This window comes from Poeciliopsis prolifica, unplaced genomic scaffold, assembly GCF_027474105.1.
Source record: "Poeciliopsis prolifica strain line A6 unplaced genomic scaffold, Auburn_PproV2 SCAFFOLD010, whole genome shotgun sequence".
Lineage (NCBI taxonomy): Eukaryota > Metazoa > Chordata > Actinopteri > Cyprinodontiformes > Poeciliidae > Poeciliopsis > Poeciliopsis prolifica.
Window position 1 is genome coordinate 9,603,100 of NW_026562385.1, and position 22,922 is coordinate 9,626,021.

General features: G+C 39.6%; 1 protein-coding gene across 2 annotated transcripts; it reads left to right on the plus strand.

Annotated features, from left to right (window-relative positions):
- Window positions 1-219: 219 nt before the first annotated feature.
- On the plus strand, window positions 220-22,726 carry zmp:0000000896 (caspase recruitment domain-containing protein 10). 2 transcript variants are annotated; one of them, XM_055036151.1, is made up of 24 exons: window positions 220-303; window positions 7,450-7,689; window positions 8,760-8,897; window positions 9,722-9,908; window positions 10,036-10,174; window positions 11,900-12,112; window positions 12,208-12,327; window positions 13,449-13,574; window positions 15,217-15,393; window positions 15,489-15,578; window positions 16,452-16,488; window positions 16,593-16,630; window positions 16,701-16,789; window positions 16,878-16,924; window positions 17,632-17,752; window positions 18,247-18,424; window positions 18,518-18,641; window positions 19,288-19,528; window positions 19,657-19,726; window positions 19,868-19,970; window positions 20,073-20,231; window positions 21,623-21,735; window positions 21,847-21,962; window positions 22,042-22,726. In XM_055036151.1, the coding sequence occupies exons 1-24, from the start codon at window positions 285-287 to the stop codon at window positions 22,247-22,249; spliced, it is 3,093 nt and encodes a 1,030-aa protein (XP_054892126.1). In that variant the 5' UTR covers window positions 220-284; the 3' UTR covers window positions 22,250-22,726. The 2 variants fall into 2 exon arrangements, with proteins under 2 accessions (XP_054892126.1, XP_054892127.1); XM_055036152.1 differs by lacking the exon at window positions 220-303 and adding an exon at window positions 2,056-2,243.
- The last annotated feature ends 196 nt before the right edge of the window (window positions 22,727-22,922 follow it).

The following is a 22,922-nucleotide window of genomic DNA, read 5'->3' on the forward strand; positions in this document are numbered from 1 at the left end:
GTGGGCGGCCATCTACTTCCTGTCTGGTTCTGCGCTGTAACTGAAAGACGTGTTCACACCCTGCCAGTGGCAGGAGGCAAAATGAACGGCAAGCTGTTACAGAAACATCTGGAATCACTTGTTCAGTCCCTCAGTTTCAAGTGGCAGTAAAATATGCAATTTGATATACTGTTTCAACAGGTGGAGACTCCGGGAGGATTAATTACCATAGCAATAGAGATGGAGGACAGGCGAGGGCTGAGCTACAGCGATGCCACCTTGACGGAAAACTGACTCCAGACAAGATGGCAGAAGAGCAAATCAGTAAGTTCCTTAAAACTCATGACGGTTGATTCTCCCAAACAGGATGTCAAAATAAGAGCGTCACATCTTCTGGTTTTTTTCTTTTTCTTTTGAACAATAACACAATATGTTGTTATTATGTTGCTAAGAGATGAGCGCATTTCCTGGTAACAAACTTTTGTGTTGAATGTTTGATAATATAGTTTATTCATCACCATTGACAAAAAAAAATTGGACAATTCTTTGATGCTATTAGTGGTATTTCAAAAGAGCAGGGGAAATTTTATGTTTTGTGAAGTAAACTTCTGATTTTTACTTTTGTGCTGAATGTCGGTCAGAAGGCAGGGCATGAACTTTAGCACAAACGTCATCAGGCAGTGTGTTTGTTTCCCCTGAAACGAGCTTCTTAGCTATGTTGTTTATTCATTAGCCATGTTTAGCACACTCAGTTCTTGCCTGTCAGTACGTTCCTGCTGCTTCCTGGTTTCATTCTTGTCTTAAAATTAGACCAATTCTGTCATTAAGGGATGATGCAAATTGCCAAGGGCAAAGGTGAACAACCTGGAAGAATTACTACAGGTGTGATGAAAACTTCTAACCAAATTCCTGCTTGTGAGTTGTGTTTGTCAAACGAGAAATTACGCAATTCAGTGAAGTTCCCTCTGCTCTTCTCAACATATTGTTTGATCACTGCCATAAAAAATGGACTCGTCATTTACTCTATATTCCAAACTCTATCTTGTTTTACTTTGCAGAGAAGAACTAACTGCTGTCATTATGGTAGCTCATATTAAACAAAAACTGAAATCACACTTTCCACTTCAATTGGAGAAAAAAAAAACTCAGAATACCAAATGATGAGAAAATTAAAAACAGAACAGCCCTTTAATTTCCTTTCCATTTCTAAATGAAGTGATGCCCATGAGTCTGTGGTGAAAAGAGAGCTCTTGCAGACATTAAAGAGTTATTTTTAAAAGTGAGGTTCAGTGATGTCATGGGTCATAGCTTCCTAGCCAACCAAGAAAGATGATGTGCTTGTTGGAAAAGTAAGTGCACCTTCAGAGCGGAGGTGCACTGCAGGAATAATGCGCAAAAATTCACTATTTAGCAAAAAAGTTGTAAAAATGCAAGCAAAGATATTTATGCCCGTTAAATTTTGTACCTTATTTGTGACAAGGATGAAAGAGCATCAGTTCTTTAATGTTTCATAAGCAGAGATGGTTTTCTTCAGCAAAAAGAGGAAATGGGAAATATTTCAGTCCTTGAAGAAAACCTGGAAGAGCCAAACGTGAGAGGTTCACTGACCCAGATCCAGAGACACAACAGAAAGGTTTAAATAAAAGTATATTAAACATTTAGTTTATTTTGCAAAGTCACTGTTTTAGTCAAATTCTCTGTTGTCATAATACTGCAGGATTCTGGGGAAAACTCCAGCAGCTGAATCATCCATAGTGAGTCTTTTTTTTTTTTTTAATGCGTGGTTGGTTTTATGACGAAACTCAGTTAAACCTGAAGCCTAAAGGGGCTATGAGAGGATCTGCACTCCAGGAAGCGCATCGTAACTTTGGCCAATCGCTCTCATAACGCAGAGCCACGCGTAAGTCCAAAGCGCCATCTGGTGCTGGCGGACGCAGAATGCACGACCAATCCAGTGAGCCGAATCCGTGCAAAAGTTCTGACCGCGGGAAGTGATGGCGCATCGATCCACGCCCCCACCACCACCTGAGGGTTGTTGACTTCAGCAGGGAGAGACGCTGAGCAGGAGCCGTGTGAGTGTGTGCAGAAAGGAAAACCCGCCTGTGCGCTCCGGAGCTCCCCAGCCTCAGGAGGCGCCCTCCCACCAACCCACCCACCCACTGCTGTCACTCCTCGGTTTTCACTCGGAACTCGTATTTGGAGCTGAAAGAGGGATGTGGAGCTGATCACTCTGCCTTCAACCCCGCAGGAAGAAGAGATGAGCGGTAAGAGACGTTTTCTTCGGAGCAGTTTCTCACTCTTATCTGCGCTCAGTGCGTAACGAGGAAATAACACCCGGCTTTGTTTTGGTAAATCCTTACGCGCTTCAAACTGGAACTATGACCACTAAGGTGGTTAGATTCCCAGTGACTTGTAAAAATATGAGTGTCAGTTTTTTTTAAATTTTAATATGTGACTAATTTCTTTAAATGAATTATTTATGCCTTTTGAAACCCTTTTTACAATGACTTTCCAGAGCACCCAGAAACTGTACTCAAGTCAGAAATACTTCAATATATTTTTACTCAAGAGAAAGTACAAAGTAGTCCAATGAGTCAAGTAAGAGTAAAAATGTATTTCTGTAAAAAGGTTGAGTACCTGGTGGTGTCATCAGATGATGAATCATAGAGTATACTCTTATGTGCAGTGCTTTCATCTGAAACACTAAAATCAAATAAATTACATAATTAACTAATATTAAGTACAAATTAGCATAGTTACATAATTACAAAATAGAAAATTCAGGCAGGTTATTGATACATATTTTTCAAAATGAAGGACTCAGCAGATAGAAAATAACATTAGAATAACAAAGCTAGTGTACAAACAAGAGGTCTCACTTCAACTTAAGCTGTAGGTCTGCGTCTGGTCCATTTTTCATTTTATTTTGTACAACTTGTTTGTCGTATACTTGGAGTTACCCATAGTGGGCAGAAACTCTGGAAATTTTATTAACACTTCATAATAATATTACTCAAATAAAGTACAACCTCTTCTCGAAGTACGTTCTTTTCAAAAAAGGTTTGCTCAGGTGAATGTAGCTGGGTTCGGGATATTTGTGAGAATTTTTCACTGTTGGGGATTGGAAGACCTACTTACCATCACCCTAATCTTTATCTCCAGACTATAAAAGTCAAGCAAGGATTTTTAGGGTCTCTCCAAGATGTAAGCATTACTTTTAATCAGAAAAAAAAACGGATTCAAAGAATAATTTAAACCTTAATATGCCAGGGGTGTATATAATTGTGGGTTTTAGCTGTAGTGTTGCAAAATCACAAAACCGGCTCAAAACACAAGTGGATTAAGTCTTCAGCATGTCAGAGACGATGACTCAAACATAGTAAATGTTTGATTTATTATCCTTCGATATAAAGGTAGCTCCAGCTCTGCATGATTTAACGTCGTGTTAGCTGCGGCGTCACAATCTCAGGTTTCTCTGAATCACCGCTGTGAACAAAATCGCATTCTGTTGCTGTGAGGTTAGCAGCATCATAACCAACCAGCAGCACTTCCTGCTGATAAAAAACCCCATAGTTAAAGTGAAGAAATTAATTAAGAAATTCAACATTGCCGTTTGAGTTGCAACACTGGGTGTGATGTTGTAATTTGCATTGAGCCTTGAGGATGTTTACATTTCCCTCTCAATCAGAGCTTTGGGTGACGATTTAAAACTCGGTTTCTCAACACTGTCAACACTCAAAGAGTCACGTTTGTTTGATTTGATCAAAAGCTTGACATGGACCAGTGTTCAGATCTTTCTGTTTCATGCATAAATGCATATTTAAATGTTTCATGGAGTGCATCATTAGCTTTCAATGCATTTTGTAAAAACGTTTGTTTTACTGAAACATCTTTGTTTCAGACTTTGTACACTGAAATCAAGACTTCTTGTGAACATATCTAACCTCATTACCAGAGTTCTTGAATTCTTTCTCTTGATATATGCAATAAATCTCAAAAATAAAACGTATCTAGACTTGGCTTCCATTTTTAGGTGATTCAAAATTCAAATTTTAAACAACACATCTGATAAGATTTAAGCCACCTGACAGGTTCGCTAGTTGTAGGTGGTGATTTTACCACTCCAGACATGTACAGTGCTGGTCTGTTCATACCTGACTTGTTTGGGTTAAAAATGGTTCTCTAATCTACAGGTATGTATATATGTGACTCCATAAATAATATCTTAGCAACTAGGAGCTGGTTTTGTTCAATCTGGGTTGGAGTCAAAGGGCCAAGATCGGAGTAATAAATGCAGAGTAATAAAACTGTCTTCAGGCAATTACAAAGATATTAATATACATGGAATTTAATATTTTTTCTATGGTTCATAAAAATATGTCCTTACAAAATAAAACATCAAATAAACTCATGTGCGAGGGTTAAATACATTGACGTAAAATGGAAAACTTTACTGAAAAAAAAATGACGATGCATAGAAAGTTGTTTAAAGTTATATTTAGTTATTAATCAATTCTACAATTTTGGTCATTTTTTTTGTCGTATATCTCACTTTGGATCAATCTAAACAAGAATTACCAGTTTAGGTCAAACCAAAAAATAACTTATTTATGCTCATTAGAATCCAAAATACTTGATTTTTACTGTTATTGGTTTTATCTAAATTGAAGTGACTGATTGGATTCATCTGACCATAAAGACTTTCTCCAAAGGTCGACTCGCTAGTTGACTATCAAGGCCCAATACCCAGATGGGTGAACGACTTAAATGGGATGCCAGTGTTGATGGCGACTGGTTGGGACAGGTTCCCAAATCCAGTCCAACTCTGCAAAAACAACGTCAGAGCCTTTTGAAGGGTCATCAGCATTCACATAAGGTCAAACCTTTAACTGATTATTATCGAAAAATCATTTTTATAAAATTATAAGTTAATGTGACATGTCAATGTTTCAAAAAGAAAAGAGGAAAGCAATAAAGAAGTGATTTTATTTCACCTTAGGTTGTGTGATTTTTCAACCACTTCACAAACAGCGGTTAAAATGTCATAAATGTTCCAAAAACAAAAATATTAATGAGAGTTATTAATAGAGAGTACTATTTTTCTATGCTAACTTTTCTGAAATGAAAGTATTTTGTTCCATTCCTCCTTTCTTTGCTGAATATTAACCAGCTCTTAACCTGTTCTGAGTTGCAAAACTGTTGTTAATTTACAGATGAACCCCAAATCGCACGCTGTCTCGTTTCCAGAGTCGATCAGATGAGAGCTAAGTCTCGTTTCTGGGTAATAACAGATTCCTGAGCATCCTGAAACGCGCTCCGACCTGCCTGCTGGTTCTGATGAGCCCTCCAGGCACTTAGTCACAGAACGTATCAGTAACACACTTGACAACAACAAAGATGCGATGGGTAAATAGCCTTAATCACAACTTATTTCCTCCCACAATGTTGATCTTAGTTGTCATAGCAAACAATCAAAAAAAGAGTGGGATGTGATTTGGCTTAAGCAGAGTTGATGGCTTTGTGGTTTGTTTGGATTTCTTGGAAAACGTGGAGGAACCCGAAAACAACGACACATTTACTGCGCTCCGAGTTCACTGAAACTTTCTCTTGCCGCTGCCTCGAAGCGAACGGACAGAGAAAGCTCTGGCCGGCTGGAGTGTTTTTAGGTGTGTGAGGTGAGTCACGCAATTGTTCGCATTCCTGTGCTCCGAGATAATGACCTACATGCTGTACTTCATACCACTTATGAGCACGCCCCACTGGACCCTTTGTCACTATAAAACAACCACCGATGGTTCCGGTCAGAGGCTGACAGGCTCTCATTACCGGCACAAGTGTTGCAATAATGCAAGGCTTTTAATGATGCATATGAGTTGTTGTTTCAAAAGGTTGTGTTGATAAAAAATACCTCTTAACTTCAGTCATTAAATACATCACTTGGATTTATTATGTGTTTTTTTTTCCTGTGGATGTTTGGGTCTGAGACTTTTCTGTGTCTGTATTTTGATGTATGATTAGCATAGATCTCATAAATTATTCTCTGGTTTATTTATTCTTATGCTTTTCCTAATACATATATTAGATTTGTGTTTATTTCTCCTCTAGCTTGTTTCTAGTAACATCTCTTTCCCTCAGCCTGCCTGCCTGGTCTCCCCTCTCAGCTGCACCTGGTTTCAAATCAGCCACATGTTCTCTGTCCTCAGTATTTAAGAGCCTCATTCACTGCTAGACTCGTCCTTTAACTCTTTGTTCCTTTGTCTTGACTCTTCATCGGTTTGTTCATTATTGTACAAACAGTTTCTTTAATTATTTTAAACACAACTCGTGCTCCAGGCTCTTGTCTGTGCCTTTGTCCACCTTTGAAATTTACCAAACCTGACATTTTCAAACTGCTTCAAAATTCAACATAGACTCTCATGTGTTTATTATACATTCATAAATGGGGAAAATTTCATATTTGCTTTGAAAACATGTGTTTTGTAGTCAGCAGGAAAGAGCTGGAATAATCTTGCATGGATTTTTTGTTTGTCCTTGTTGAAATCTGCAGGTTGTTAAAGTTCAACTAGTATCATTGTGGTTTCTGAATTTCCTTTCATCTCATAGTGAGAGTTCACATTACACTCACATTCAAAGGGCTTTAGTACGACTTAAGCAGATCATCTCCTTGATGTTACCCCTATTGGAAATTTATGGATGACCTCTAAAAGCAATATCTGTGCCGGGAACCCAACCAGTTCAAAACAAGCCTTCCAGTTTCAGTCAAATATCCAAGCAAATTTTCCAGAAGCTTATTGGATGGTGACATAATTTCCCTTCTAATGCAGAAACAAACATTAAAGCAATTATTAAAGGAGCTGTACGAGTATATGTGAGCCTCTCTGTGTCTCATTTTGACTGGATGGAGTAAATCACTTATATTTTATTTCATCTTGGCTTGGGAAAGAAATCCTTTAAAAGCACAAAAGTAGTTTATGGAAACGTCTTCCCAGAACTGTTTCCCATGAAGTGAATGATTCAGCTTCTTCCTAAAGCAGCTTAAATTTCACTGTGATTTTTTTAAAATCTTTTGGAAGAGATTTCTAGAGATACACACTTTATCAGTCAAGAATTAAACACACTTTCACAATCATTTCAAGAGGCAAGATTTAAAAAGAACATGAATTTTTTTAATCCATTGTCACTCCATTTTGGAACATCTTGGTAAGTGCTTTAAGTTTAGATGGTTGACCTGTGTTAGAAATACGTGAACTTGCTGCAGTGACCCAATTTCATAGAGATAAAGGCGAGCAGACAAAAACAAACTTTCTTTTTGGGGAATGTATTTAGTCTGGTGGTGGACATGGGCTGCGTCTGAAACGCAGAGAGAGAGAGACGTGCCCCAAAGTGGCAGGAATGCGCTTTAGAGAGCCGATGCTAATCAGCATGGTGGCAGCTCACTCCCTAAACCGTCTCTTTTCTGGTCCCGTCCAGGCGACACCGACTGGCTGGAGGGCGACGGCGCCCCGGAGGAACCCCGCTCCACCCCCCAGTGGTCGGAGCAGCGCTGCGAGGAGCTGTGGGAGCGCGTGGAGGGAGTGCGGCACAAGCTCACGCGCATCCTCAACCCGGCCAAGCTCACGCCGTACCTGCGGCAGTGCAAGGTCATCGACGGGGAGGATGAGGACGAGGTGCTCAACTCCACGCAGTACCCGCTGCGCATCAGCAAGGCCGGTGAGAGGAAATCATGTGGTTCTTTTATGGAGCTGGATTACATTGTAAAAACACAAAATCTTACCAAATAAATTTGCCTGGCTCCTACTGCAAAAATCTTATTACACTTGAAATAAGACAAAACTAATTTACTAGTAACTTTTCAGCAAGATATAGGAGCTTGTTTTAAGTCAATAATTCCTTAAGTTATGCAAAATAAACTGTTTTGATAATTTTGTTCCTTCAATCCTATAATCTCCCATGGCAACCATTCAGCTGTCCAAAACGCCTGGTTGGATCAGTGTCCAAACTTAGAAAATGCACTCAGCTCCTTCTGACTAGCCAGCACCAATTAGCAAACACCTGGTGGGACTGTGCATCAGCTGATTATAGGAGCTGCTTCTCTGTAAAACGCTGCTAAAAGCATCAGAAGGTTAATAGAGGAGCCATGTTGTGACGACTTCCTGAAGGTGGAGTTTCAGAAATAGGAGTTGTTAAAGAGACAGTGGCCCAATTTCAAGGTGTCAAATCAGGAGCTCCAATTTCTGTTTAGTCATATTTGATATAGGTAGCAGTTTTTTAACAACTGAGGTTACATGCTAACTTGATTGTGCTACAAATTGGCACTATGTGCCTGGAAACATAATACTGTCCATATAATACTGATTATTTCATTTGTAACACGTTTTGCTATAATTACTGACTTAAAACAAACTCCTATATCTTGCTGAAAAATTACGTTAGTTTTCTCATTTCAAGATGTTTGCACCAGAAACAACTGGGAAAATTTTGTCATTTTCAGTGTACAAGGAAGATGTTAGATAAATATACAGATACAAATATCTGAAAATCTGTATTCAAATATATAGATAAAAGATATTTTGCTGATTTTTGTGTAAGTGAGTCAGTTCGTGTCAGTCTTTCATCATGTTGGTCCTGAATACCAGCGTAACTACAGGGAAGCTGACACACATCAAAGACCCTAATTACCCAGCAGTGAAAGCAGTGACAGAACGAAGCTGTCAGAACCGACAGACAGAACTGAAAACTTTGTTCAGTCAGTTTTGTTCTGATCTTTGTTTCTCTCTCAGGTCGTCTGCTGGACATCCTGCGCGCTCAGGGCCAGAGGGGCCTCCAGGCCTTCATGGAGTCGCTGGAGTTTTACCACCCGGAGCAGTACACCCAGCTGACAGGAAAACCACCGACACACCGATGCTCCCTCATACTCGGCAAGAAGCTCTTAACTTCACATCTGCAAACCATAAAACTACTCAGTTACTGTGGATGAGTAATGGATGCCCTTGCTTGATAAGGAGGGCTGTTATCACCCCGTTTGAAGGTTGAAGTTAAAGCTGAAGCTGTTAGTGGTAGATAAAGATCAACAACTTGAGCTGGAACCGATCTAAAAGAATGTCTTCAACATTGTCAGAAAAAGATAAAATAAACCACAAAAAACAAACAAAAAAAAAAAAAACCCAGTTTCAAACCTAAATATCTTTTTATTGTTTTGGGGATCCTTCAAAAGCATAGATTGCATCGTTTTCGGCCAATCAGGCAGCACCAACAGTCCAGCTCCTGTTTAGAAATGTGTGTCAAGATACTGCTAGAAAAACTTGGTGTTTACTGGAATGATATTTTCTCCACTATGTTTGTATTAGACTGTAAATTTATCCTGCTGGAAAAGAGGAGCATATATAAGAATCAACATAGCAGAAAAATATGGTGTTTTAAATTAATGCTCAGTTTTAAAGTAGGTTGTTTTAAAAAAGTTTTTTATTGGCCCGCAAAGGGGAAATTCAGGTGTAACAGCAACATCAGGTATAAAGAGTCACACAAAAGAAGTTCATATAGTGTTAAAAACAAGATGAACAATAACAATGATAATATTCTAATGATAACAATGATGAGCTGTACAACAGAAAATGCACAGCAGATATTATAAATGTTCGTCGACTGATTTATTCTTCCAAGAAAAACAAACAAACAAAAAAATGTAAATAACATGGTTGGACATTTGCAACGCAGCAGCACTGATTTATCAACATGTTGACAGATGAGGAAGGTCCAGAGGGTTTGACTCAGTTCCTGCTGCTGGAGGTGCGCAAACTGAGGGAGCAGCTCCGAAACAGCCGCATGTGCGAGCGCCGCCTGTCGCAGCGCTGCCGCATGGCGGAGGAGGAGCGCAGCCGAGCCGAGCACAAGGCGCAGGAGCTGCGGCACGACAAGCTGCTGCTGGAAAGGTCTGTCTGCTGCTCAACGGACACAAAGTGTGTCGGGGTTTTGTTTGTTTTGTTGTTGTTGTTTTTTTTTTTTTCCAAATGAGCATCTCTCTCAAAACCCGACCCGTTAACAGTCGCTTGTGTCCAGGCTGCGTCAGGACTGGGAGTCAGCCAGTCGGGAGCTGGGTAAGCTGAAGGACCGACACCTGGAGCAGGCAGTGAAGTACTCCAGGGCCCTGGAGGAGCAGGGCAAGGCCTCCAGCAGGGAGAGGGAGCTGCTGAGGCAGGTGGGTCCGGAGAGAAAACCATACTCATCAGTTTCATCTTGAGCTCACCAAGTAACTGGCTGAACTTGGTGACGTGTGTGTGTTAAACTGCAGACTTTATAGAAATTGTATGCAGCATAAAGCAGCTCATTAATTATTGGACGGTGAAAAAAAAGAGGGTGTCGCCTTTTTAAATCTGCTCTCTCTAAATACTTTTTTCTAGAAGATTTTCTTGAAGGATTGCTATTCCACTGATAGATTTATCTCAGTCTTTTCCACGTTATTAGTGAAATAATCTAATAGTGGATCTAGAACTTATATATTCAGGAATTATTGATATAAAACAGCCTCCTGTAGTTTGCTGAACAGTTACTTGTAAGTCAGTTTTGTCTTATTTCTAGTCTAAGATATTCAAACTAAAATACTTGGTAAGATTTAGTGTTTTTGCAGTGTGTCTCTTAACTGACTAATATCTCTGTCCCAGCTGAAGAAAACCGTCTTCACAGCATAATGCTGCCATCGCCATGTTTTACTATGGTGTGTGTTAATTGTCTGATACATTGGTTCCCAAATTGAGAATCATAATCATTTTTATCAAAGAAATTCATTTACAAAGATGTATGATTTTTGGCTTTTTTATTTATTTGTAAATATTTAGAGGGAACTAATTGTTTTTAAGCAATACAGCTTTGTTTATGCTGGCAGTTGGACTTGATTTTATTTAGGGGTATCAGAGTAAAAAATAAGATCACGATTATGCACTGCTTTCTGTTGGCCTGTCATGTAAGATCCCATTTAAAATTCATGTTGGCTTCTACGTTTCAGCACAAGAAAACGTGAACAGGTTCAACCTGATGCTTAATGTGCTCACAGTACGGAAAACGTATATTTTTACCTGGAACGCTCGGGGCGACCCGCGCTCACTCAGAGCAGCTGGCGCAACAAAAGATCTGAGCTGAGCGCCCAGGTGCACCAGCAGATGTTATTCACGCTTCTATTTTTTATTTTGTCTGTGCGCTTTCACAGTTTGCCACACAAATCTGAGTTATGATTCGCTAGGCCGCACATGAACACAAGCATTATTGTTGTTATTAGCATTCTTACTTTTGGGTAAAATCAACAATCGTGGCGTTGACACGCAACTCAACCGATCCGATCTTGCCGACGGAATCATTTCTCGTTCCTCTTCTACGTAAACAAAGGGATTTATGTTCTGATCTGAAACCTGATTGTCTGCAGTTATCGTACCAGTATATTCGTGTCGTTACTATAGAAATATGCCTCAGCAGAAGCAAGAGTTTTGCACTGAAAAGAGAGTTAATGAACTTGTTATAACTTCATTTATGCTGCAAAATCTTACAGTGTTTTTGGTTTAGTTTTTAGTGCACTTGAAATAATATAAAACTAAGATACAAGAAACTTTTCAGCAATAAATAGGAGCTTATGATTTCTCAATATTGATGAAAACAAATTAGTTGTACATGAAATAATCTAGTTCAAGCATGACCAGTGCAATAAAACATTTTATCTTGTGTAGGAAAAATGTCTTATTTTTCTTAAGGCTATTGCTTTTTGATCAACATTAAGGAATTATTGATATAAAACAGTCTCCTGTTCGCTGAAAAGTTACTTGTTAGTTTTGTCTCATGTCTAGTATTCTAAGATAATTGGACTAGAAATTAGACCAAAACAACACTTGGTAGGATTTAGTATTTTTAGAGTGTAGTTGTATTTTTCTGCTTACAGGTGCAGGAGCTGAAGTCCAGACTGGCTGAGGCAGATAAAAGGACAGAAAACCCGGGCAGCCCAGAGATCAACACAACAAACGACGCCCTCTCCAACGGGATCAATGGCTCCGCACCAGAACGACAAGAGGAGCCGCCACCCCTCACCGATGCTCAGAAAGCAGAGAAGAAGGGACTTCAGACAAGGAACTCAAATCCCTCCACTGGAGTCATTGTAAGGCTGTGTTTATTAAAAAAAAAAAAAAAAAAACTCTTGATGCTTGTCGGGTTTGTCTTGCTTTCTATAAATAGTATTTCTGCCTATCTCAGGCCCTGATGGATATCTTGGAGCAGGACCGCAGGGAGGCTGCAGAGCAGAGACAGGAGCTCGGCGAGATCATCACCAGACTCCAGGGAGAGCTGCAGGCCACCGAGGATAACCGGGCCAAGGTCCAGAAAAAAAAAAACAAAAAGAAAAGAAAAACACTCTACATTTGGCTCTTTCCCTGTTTTGGGTTGTTGCAAACTTGTTCCAAAACTGGTTACATTACTTTTTTTTCCTCAAAACTATGATAATGAAACCAACAAAGTTTAGTTGAGAAAATTTCATGGGAATTTGTTGCCCTTCTTCCAGGGGACCAATTCTGAGATCAGACACTAATGTTGGACAAGACAGCCAGATTCACAGTCTGTGCTCTAATTCAGTCCACAGGTCTTCTGTCTGGCTCACAGTCCTGTTTGACCAGGAATGGTGAGAAGGATTAAATTCTCCAAAACGTCTTGGAAAGCTGAAAGAGCAGCTGTGTTTACATGAGCAAATTTCTTGGGTCAGACTGAATTTAGTTTGTTTGTGTGGGCACAAATTAATTTTATATGATCATGATGTGTGCTTCAATGCAGCGGGCCGTTTTGTTTTTTCAGAATAGATGGACTGACATGGGCAGAGTTGTAAAATTTCCTTAAGCTCCTTCAGACTAGCCAGCAGCAATTAGCAAACAATTGATGGAATTGCACATTTTCTGAGCTCATTATAGGAGCTACTTCTCAGTTAAATGCTGGCAAAAACATTGTTGAAAGGTTAGTGGAGGAATGTTGTAATGAGGATTTCCTGAAGGTGAAGTTTCAAAAAAAGCCGAAGATTTTAAAGAGACGGACACCCAATTTCAAGATGTTACATGACAAAGTCGAACTTCTTCTAAGTCACATTTGATATATTTAGAATTTTTATAACATCTGAAGGTAATAAAGTCACTTGATTGTGTTATAAAATGGCGCTATGTGCCTGGAAAACACACAATACTGTCCATTTAATTCTGTGACCTCTACGTCACCGACTGACCCACTGATGTTTAGCGGTCTTCCACTTGGTGACTAAGCTGGTATTTTTAGCAAAGAAAAAAAAGATGTCATGCCATGAGAATTTAACAGAGAATGTATTAAAGCTGAAGCACATTGAACACACACTCTATCTTTAAATATTTGCTCTGATATTGACTATTTCCAGATCTATTCAAAGCTCTAATTCAAACATGACTCTAAATAAATGCGGTAATGGCGAACTGTGTTTGCAGCTGGAGGTGCAGTGTGAGCAGCTGCGGCTGAAGGTGAGGACTCTCCAGCTAGACTGGGAGACAGAGCAGAAGAGAAGTCTGTCCTACTTCAACCAAACTATGGAACTGGAGAAGGAGAGAGACCAGGTGAGTCTCTGGGAGTGGACGGCCGGAAGCACAGCCTTACAAATGGTTTGAAGCAGCTCCAGAGCATGATACTGCCACTGCCATGCCTCACTAAAGAAGAAGGAGCAACATAGCTGATTGGTTTGAGTCACACTGCAAAAACACAAAATCTTAACAAGTATTTTTGGTCTAGTTTCTAGAGCTAATGTCTTAGTACACTTGAAATAAGACAAACCCAACAAATGAGTAGCTATTCAGCAAGATATGAGTTTGTTTTAAGTTAATAATTCATTAATATTGATGAAAAAAGTACTAATTTCATTGGCAGAAAATGTGTTTTTACAAGTGAAATTATCTGCCAATAGAAAAAAAAACTTTTTCATCAATATTCAGGAATTATTAACTTAAAACAAACTCATATATTAAACTGAAAAACTACTATAAGTTACTTTTCACTTATTTCAAGTGTAATAATGTATTTGATCTAGAAACTAAACCAAAAATACTTCTTAAATACTGTTTTTCTTTTTGTTTTTCAGTTAAAAAGGTTTTGCTCAGTCTTTCAAATCAACATATTACCCTTCATAGCAATACATTTCTTTTATAACTGTTTAAAGCCCACTGATAGATGTCCTTGTCATTTTTTATGACTTTGTCGTTCTAACCTAAACATTTTTAAGGCTGGCCTTTGTGCTGCTTGCTTAACTGTGTTGCAAACTCCTGGATCATTTCATAACAATGGTAAAGTTATGCGACACCTTATTTTTTTTACATCACAAAACCTTACATTTTGAAAGCTGTAGAAAACTGTGGAAAAGACATCACGATCTTCTGCAGGGCCGGAGTTTGAGGGATGTGGGGCCCTGGGCTGGAAACCATTTTGGTACCCATTTCACTAAGGAAAAATTATTTTGCTCCTAATTCAACTTACTGTACACTCATAGGTAGTGCTATGAATATGAACTTATGATACCAACTGATGATGGTAAGTTGAAAACAGCATATTTTCTTATGTTGTTTCCGTAAGAAAATACTATAACTTCAAAATGTTCAAATACCTGAGTATTGTTCACAATCGTAAATAATCCCAAGTCCTAAAATATTACTACAACTCACCTTATATGGGACTGTAATTGTTATATAAAGTACACTATATTCAAAACACATGTTCATTAAAAAAGAAATTATGAAAAATTTAAAGAACTGTAACAACCCATCCCAAACAAAATTGGGGCGCTGACCTTTTGCCAGTGTGTAAACCCTTCCTAAAGTCTGACCGAGGCCTTCTGTCTAAACATCAGACGTGAGAGGTAAAAGCTATGGACGTCTTTTAATGCATTAAGTCTAAATACTAAGCATCATTGTTTAGTCTGAAACTGGACGGGATGTGTCAGCTAAAAACGTTTAGAAGTTGAGTAACTACCACTGGATGCTTTGCAAAACCCTTCAAAGCCTGGCTGTTGACATTGCAGCTCAGTTTTAATCCTGTATAGTTTATGTTTTTGTGTTCTAGAATAGACATAAAATGATGCCTATGGACAGTTTGGGGAGGATAAAACAAGGATCGACAAAGCCTCCAATGTTCAGGGATTTTCATTTGTAGTCCTGTTGTCATTTCAGCATCTTTTTCTTGTCTGTGTGTGTGTGTGTGTGTTTTGATCAGGCTCTGCGCAGCCGAGACAGCCTGCAGCTGGAGTACACCGACTGCCTGCTGGATAAGAACCGGCTGCGCAAATGCATCGCCGAGCTGCAGGCCAACCTGGAGCAGCAGCAGAGAGAGCTGGAGAGGGAGCGGGAGCGCTGCCGGGACCAGATGCAGCAGAGTTCCTGTCTGAACTGCGTGAGTCAGAGCTGGACACACACACGGCTCCATCCGGTCGACTCAACCACAGAGCTTTGTTTACGCTTCGGTTCCTCTGGGTTTCTGCTCCCCAGTCCCACTTGTCCCTGTGCAGCGAGGACCGGTGCTTCGGCCCCTGCTGCTCGCTGGACCTGGATCTCAGTCTGCAGCCCGTTCTAAGGAAGGTCAGTGCTGGACTCACTGTTATGGCTGTGATTCAGGGAAACTGTGCAACTAAAAGAGGCAAATAAAGTCGAACTATGAGGTTAGAGTCATAATATTATGGGATGTGAGAAAGTATGAATAAGTTTAAGTTGCATGGAGACTTTTGGAGGGAATTGGATCATAAAAACTGCTGAGTATTTTAGTTCTCTTTTGTGAAAGAAATTGTCTTGTTATGTTTTTTTTTTTACTTTAAATAAAAGAATATGTAAAGTAAGACACATAAAAGAAAGGGGGCGGCAAATAAGTTTATCCCTCTGCCTACCTCCTTTTCAACATATTTAGATGAGTTAATATTGATTTAGATGTTTAAATCAATATCATAGTATGAGAATAAGACCTGAGTTTGAAAATGAGTTTGAAATAAACAAACTACATTAAATGTGAAAGAACATTTTCTAGGTAACACAGAAATTGATGTTTAGATCAAGAAAAAGTGCAAAAGTTTTACCAATTATCCTCCACCGGTTTCTATTCTATGAACTATCTCTGGACTGAACTGTTTATTATAATAAGGAATCTGGTGCTACTATGATTAATGCATGTTGTGTGTGTTTTCTGGTCACTGTTTACGCAGAGTCTAATATCCTTTCCTAATATTGTGAGACAGGATTTTTACAAACCCCTCTGCCCCTTTGCACAGACATGTTTCTTTCTCTTTTTTTTCCTGCTGTTATTATGTTATGCAAGGAATGTAGCCTCTGAAGCTCAAAGGGAAGTTTTGTTTTTTTTTGGGTGTAATGAAGTGTTATATAACTCTGAGCGTGTTTGTACATGTCCAACCATCTCTCGGTGGCCCCGAAGTGATGCAACGTCTCTTGTTTTGTGTGTCACAGACGCCCCCTAGAGGCCAAAACATCGAGAACTCTGAGGGTAAGAAGTTTGATCTGGGGGAAAAATGCTTCAATTATCGTTTGTCGACATAAAGAGGCTGATATTCAGTTGTTAATTTAATCATTCTCTCTAATCACCGAAAGGTTCAGTCTACAACTCGGAGGAGAACCTGCTGTCTCCAGTGAGTTTCAGCAATTTCTTTATGCGAACAAATGGAATCCATGTTTTAACATTTACTTTGGTTTCCTTAGTCTAAAGATAACGAGAAGGAGATAAACCGCCTGTCCACGTTCCCCTTCCCTCCGTGTGTGAACTCCATCAACAGGCGGTTTAACACGGAGTGAGTTCATCGCCACTCTGGCGACTGTTTCGGCCCGTTTTGACCTTGTCTCAGCTCACCGTTGACTTTGTTGTTCTTTTTCTCAAAGGTTTGATGTGGAATCTTGGGGCAGCGACGAGAATGATAATATTGCAGGTCGGGCTGGAACGATTAATCAGATTAATCGATTACTGAAGTAACCGTCAACTAAGTAACTGAGTTGACTAACTTAGTTTGCCACTTGAAGAGTACATATATATATATATATATATATATAGCTTATATATGTACTTGAAGAGTACATATAAGCTATATATATATATATATATGTACTCTTCAAGTACATATATATATGAAGAGTACATATATAAGCTATATATATATATATATATATATATATATATATATATATATATATATATATATATATATATATATATATATATATATATATATATATATATATATATATATATATATATATATATATATATAGCTTATATATGTACTCTTCAAGTGGCAAAGTTTTAGCTTCGCTTGGTTCAAATGTACTAAAGGAATGCTATGTTTTTGTATTTTAGTCAATAAAATTTGGTCATTTAAAAAATAATTTAAGCTGTTTGTTTATTTGCATCCTTAATGTATTTCTAATATTGTGTTAAAAAGTCTTAAGCGGTTTAGTAAAAAAAATAAAAAATCTGATGAATCAATTAATTGTCAGAATAATTGATCATTAAAATAATCGTTAGTTGTTGCAACCCTAATTCCAGGTATGTTTCCACACATTTGGCATCAAACTGTGACAGTTTTCATGTGAAGCATGTTATAAAACGCTGTCTTGTTTTTGTTGGCCTGTGTTTTAGGCGAACAGACTGAACCTTCTCTGTGGGATTCCTGGACCTCTTTGCACTCTCATCTCTTCCCCCCAGATTTGGTCAACCTGCCCCCAGTTCCTTCTCACCCCTCCAGCCCTAATGTTCCCAGGTACCTCTGACCTAACAAAGTAGGGCATAAAATATAATCGTGATGACAAAATTTCACTGTACGATAAATTCTCCCAGAAATTATTCAGATAAAAGGCGATATTATTGTTTCTAAAGTGTCTTAAGCACTAATGAAGACTAATAAACTTCCAGTTTTTGTACAGAGCACTCCACACTGGAACTGGGAGACATTTTAAATATCCAAAATGAAACAAAACAACCAAAAACAATAAATGAAAGAAGGAAATAAAAACCACTTACAACCAAAAAAATATATAAAAAGAATTAGAATGTCTCTGTAAACAAAATTGCCCTTTGAAAAATATATGAATGGAAATGATTGGGCTCATTTTACCTTATCATTGATTAATTGCTTATTGCGACTGGCTTAGCAGAGCTTGTAACTTATACAGATACAATAACAGAAGTCGCCGGTCGTCATGTCGGATAAGAATCCTGGACTTTTTCTAAGTTTCAATTTGTTGTTGTTCTCAGGAAGCCCCCTTTCTCCCCATCTTCAAGCCCCTCCACCTCGCCAAAGCTCGGGAGAGCCAGCCTGGCCGACGACATCACCATAGTTGGAGGAAATCGGACCGGGATCTTTGTGAGCCACGTGAAAGCCGGCTCTCCTGCCGAGCAGTGCGGGCTGAAGGAGGGCTGTGAGCTGCTGGAGGTCCGTGTCTGCCGCTGAGACTTCAGATTTTACGTCGTCAAGCTGTAAACGAAAACGAGGCCGTGACGCCATGTTTATGTTTGTGGTGTTCAGCTGGACCGGGTTCTGTTCGGCGGGGCAAGTGTGCAGCTGGCTCAGTGCACCGCTGAGGTGGCCCACTTTTCCCTGCAGTGTTGGACCGAGCCCTCATCGCTCAAACACCAGAGCAACCCGGAGGGTGAGTCTGCTGGTCTACCTGATGTAAAAGTAAAAGTAAAATAGACCTGAAGGTTCTGGAAAAATGTCCCAGACTTCAGAGAGGTTCTGATCCGGTCTGTACCTGAACAAAGTTGTCACACCTCGCCCTTTTCATATTATACAAAACTAGTGTCAGAACGTTTGTACTACATTTCTCTCTGGAATTTTTTGTTTGTGTCGCTATCATTTTAAGAGAGGTTATTTAGACCCCCCAATTTTTTACCCTGACTGCAGTCCAGTGGGGTCGTACTGACCCTGTGTGCGCTTCTGTCTGATGACTGTCTGATGGGACAACCCCCAGTGACATTTGCTGCGGTGAAACTGTGGGAGGGCAGGTTGATCGGTGAAAACTTTTTTTTTTTATCTTAAAAATTATGACAGCACAGACTAAATTTTTTGCTGCACTGTGAAACCATTTTATCATATTTTCTAAATATGATAAGACTTGGTTGTGATGACCTCTAGAAATGTCTATTAATGTCTACAAAATGATAAGAACTGAAATGAACATCCAATTTTGCTCAACTTCAAGAAGGTGGTGGGGAGGGACTTCTCTCAGGTCCTGTCTGTCATATTCCTTCATTTTCCTCCTGTACGCCAATCATTCTCCTGCCGTCCGTTCTCAGGCTACTCCAAGCTCCGCTCAGAGATTTCCTCACCGTCCTTTGCGGGCGCCGACTCCTTCTATGCGCGGGTCAACCTCAACATGGAGCCTCATGGCGATCCGTCGTCTCTGGGCGTGTCCTGCGATGACATCATACACGTCACAGATACAAGGCACAACGGCAGGTACCAGTGGCGCTGCTCGCTGGTGAACCGGGAAACGGCCGTACCCCTGCAGACGGGAACCATGCCCAACTACAACAGGTGGGCCAGATTCAGATTCAGGGTTTCAACACCTTCATTAGAAATCGTTTGGAAAGACGTCAACTGATTTCAGTCATGCTTTATAGTTTTCAGTAACTTTTAAATGTAAGACACCTTTTTTCTTCCAGGGCACAACAGTTGTTGCTCATAAAGTTACGAAAAATGTCAGTGGAGCAGAAGGACGTCAAGAAGAAGATGGTGGGTCTGTTCCTCATGTAGTGAAACTTAGGGTGCATTCACACCAGTCCTGTTTAGTCTCATAACAGTGGTAACCAAATTACTGTTGAACCTCGAAATCCATAATATTTCCCTCTGTTTTAATGTGCTTCATTTCTGCAGTTTGTAAAGAAAACATCTGACCGAGTCCGACTGGTCAAGGCTGTGGATCCCAACTCTCGGGGTTCTGGTTCCTCGAAGCAAATTTTTTACACCCTCAGCAAACGTAAGCTGCTGTTCGCAGAGCATTGTCCTTCTGTCTGTCCACACTGTATGTGACACACACTGATAATGAATGATTATTCATTATCAGTATCCCCCTCTGCAGGTCATGAGGACCACTTGATCCCGTACAGCCTGGTGAAGCCGGTGAAGGTCCAGACTAAGCGGCCGGTCATCTTCTCGCCCTCCCTTCTGTCCCGCAGGCTGATCGAGAGGCTGCTGCAGCCGGCGGAGTCCGGTTTGAACTTTAGCACCTGCCCACCTGGTGAGGGTGATGTAGAAATGTCCTCTACCTTCAGGTGGTCATAATAAAGGCTGAAACAATTAATGACATTAATGAATTGATTTTTGAAATGATCGTCAACTATTTGAGTAATCGATTAATCGTTAAGTGGAGCAAAAAGAGGCATAAAGATGCCATTTGCTGAAATAACAAAATACTCAAAGGAGTAATTTAGCCAAAAATACCAAACAAGTGTACATTTTTTTGCTATCTTTACCAAAAATAACTTTATATATTAAGTTTTAAAAAAAATACTATCTGTAGATAGGTTTGATCCTAAACCCCCTAATTGACATTCAAATTATATAAGAAAAAAAAAATCCTATTAAGCACCTTTGGCTTCCCAACTATTAATTATTTTATTCAAAAAATAATTAACAGGTAGGCCCTACACTTCATTGAGCTTAAGTTAATGAGAAAAGGCTGAACTTTTAATATGATGATGTTGGAAATATTGTTTTAACTACAAATGATCAAGTGTATTTTTTAAAATGTTTTTTCTTTTAAAAAGGAACTTAATTAGTTGTTTATTTTCATTTTCTGTGTTTTTGATATAATGAGCTTAAGTTAATAGATGAAAAGTGTGGAGAATGTGCCATTTTGTTGTGCGATTAATCGATTAATCTGTTGATTAATCGATTAATCTGTCAATTAATCAATTACGAAAACAATTGTTAGTCGCAGGCCCACTCATAAGCCTTGATCAACACATCAAGTTGCATCAATTAGACAATAATTGTGAGGTGGAATTGAAATTATTAAGTTTTTTACACATTTGTCTCACTAAGAAACATTCTGTGTGCATTTGAACTCATATTGCTGAATCAACACTTTGTAGAACCGTCACTACGAGTCTTTTCTACCACTTCTGCGCATGTAGAGGCCATTTACCAAACTAGCTCCAAATAACTCAAACTCAGTCTAATTTGGTGGAGAATATCAGTTTCCAAATGTTGCCTTAATCTCTTTACTGAGCTTTTTCAAATGAACAAGTTCCCTTGATTTCAAGATATTTGATTGAATAAACAATTTATCAGTATTTTCCCCAGCATTCACTTAATATTCTCATAGCTTTCTCTTGTGTCACAAGAGTGTTGTTTGTAAGTGTCTATCAACAATGATCAACAATGGATTTTATTCAGGGGAATCAGAGTAAAGGAGGCTGAATACAAACGTATGCCACACTTTCATTAGAAAACCGTGTACGACTTTCCCTCCACTTCCCAAATGTGTGCTGCTTTGTGTTGTGATATCACATCCAACTCTAATGAATCACATGGAAGTTTTTTCCTCTTTCCATCGATATGATGCTCTCCACAAAAAAACCAGGCGGTACGTTTCGATGACGCACCTCATTCTGTTTCCATTTTCAGAGCCCATTCAAGCCTTGGAACAAAAGGACAAAAGGATATTTCTGCTGGATTCCTGCAGTCCAGAGCAGGCTCTGGGAATACGGCTGGAATCAATACAGGATGTGATCAGTCAGGTAAAAACAAAACAAAACAAAAAAAAAAAAACAACTTGCCGTTCTTTTGTCGCGCGCTGCCGAATGCACGCTGTCACACATTCTCCCATTCTTTCCCTTGATCTCCACCAGGGCAGGCATTGTCTGTTGGAGCTGGGGCTGCCCAGCGTCGAGGCTCTGCTGAGGCAGGGGATTTACCCCATTGTCATCCACATTCGCCCCAAAAACAAAAAGCACAAGAAGCTACGGTAGGCCTTTTACCGGCGTCGGCAGAACGAAGCCGGGAGTAACGATTCTAATTGCAATGTCTCCGCGTGACGCGAGCAGGAAGTTTTTCCCGAGGTGCGGCGAGGACAGCATCATGGAGGAAGTGTGCCACGCCGAGGAGCTGCAGCTGGAGACGCTGCCGCTGCTTTGCTACACCGTGGAGCCGAGCACCTGGAGCTGCACCGAGGAGCTGCTGCAGGCCCTGCGCGACGCCGTCCACCGGCAGCAGAAAGCGGTTGCATGGGTGGAACTTGACAGGCTGCAGTAGAAGATGGACGCGTGCGCACTGCATTTAATGTCACACACAACAAACTTGACTGTCCCGTTCTCATGGGAGCGGATCCCAAACTCAACTTTATTGTGACTGTGACGCAATGTATTTGTGCAAGGAAGTCAGACTATTAGGCCCTTGGGCTTCTAGTAATATGAACTATTTTAGATCCCTTGTTATAAATTGTGAATGCAAGTCAACCTGCGGCAAATTTTGCTTTTCCGTTCAGGCTCCTCGCTACAATTACAGGCGTGACATTTTCTAATGTAATGTGTGACCTGTACAGAAAAACAAGCAAGCACGTGTTTCTCATACTACTGTGAATTCTGCTATGTTTTAACGACAAAGAAAATGTGCAGATATTGGCGTCTTGAAATGTGTGTTGCTTAACCCAATGTTTATTGTAACCTGATTTTTATTTTTATTATTCTGGTGACTTTTTTTTCACAAAATTAAATATACATTTGAAAATAATGCCTCTATTCCAAGATGTGTGGTTTAAATCTTTATCACTTTATAATATGTAACAGTATTGTTAATCTTCTAAGCATAATAACTTAAACACAATCCACCAGAGGGCGCTTTAATTATAAATAATGCGTTCAGTGGCTCAGTTTTGTAAACAAATGTGAAGTTCTGTGCAGTAGTAGTGGCATCTCTGCATAAGCTC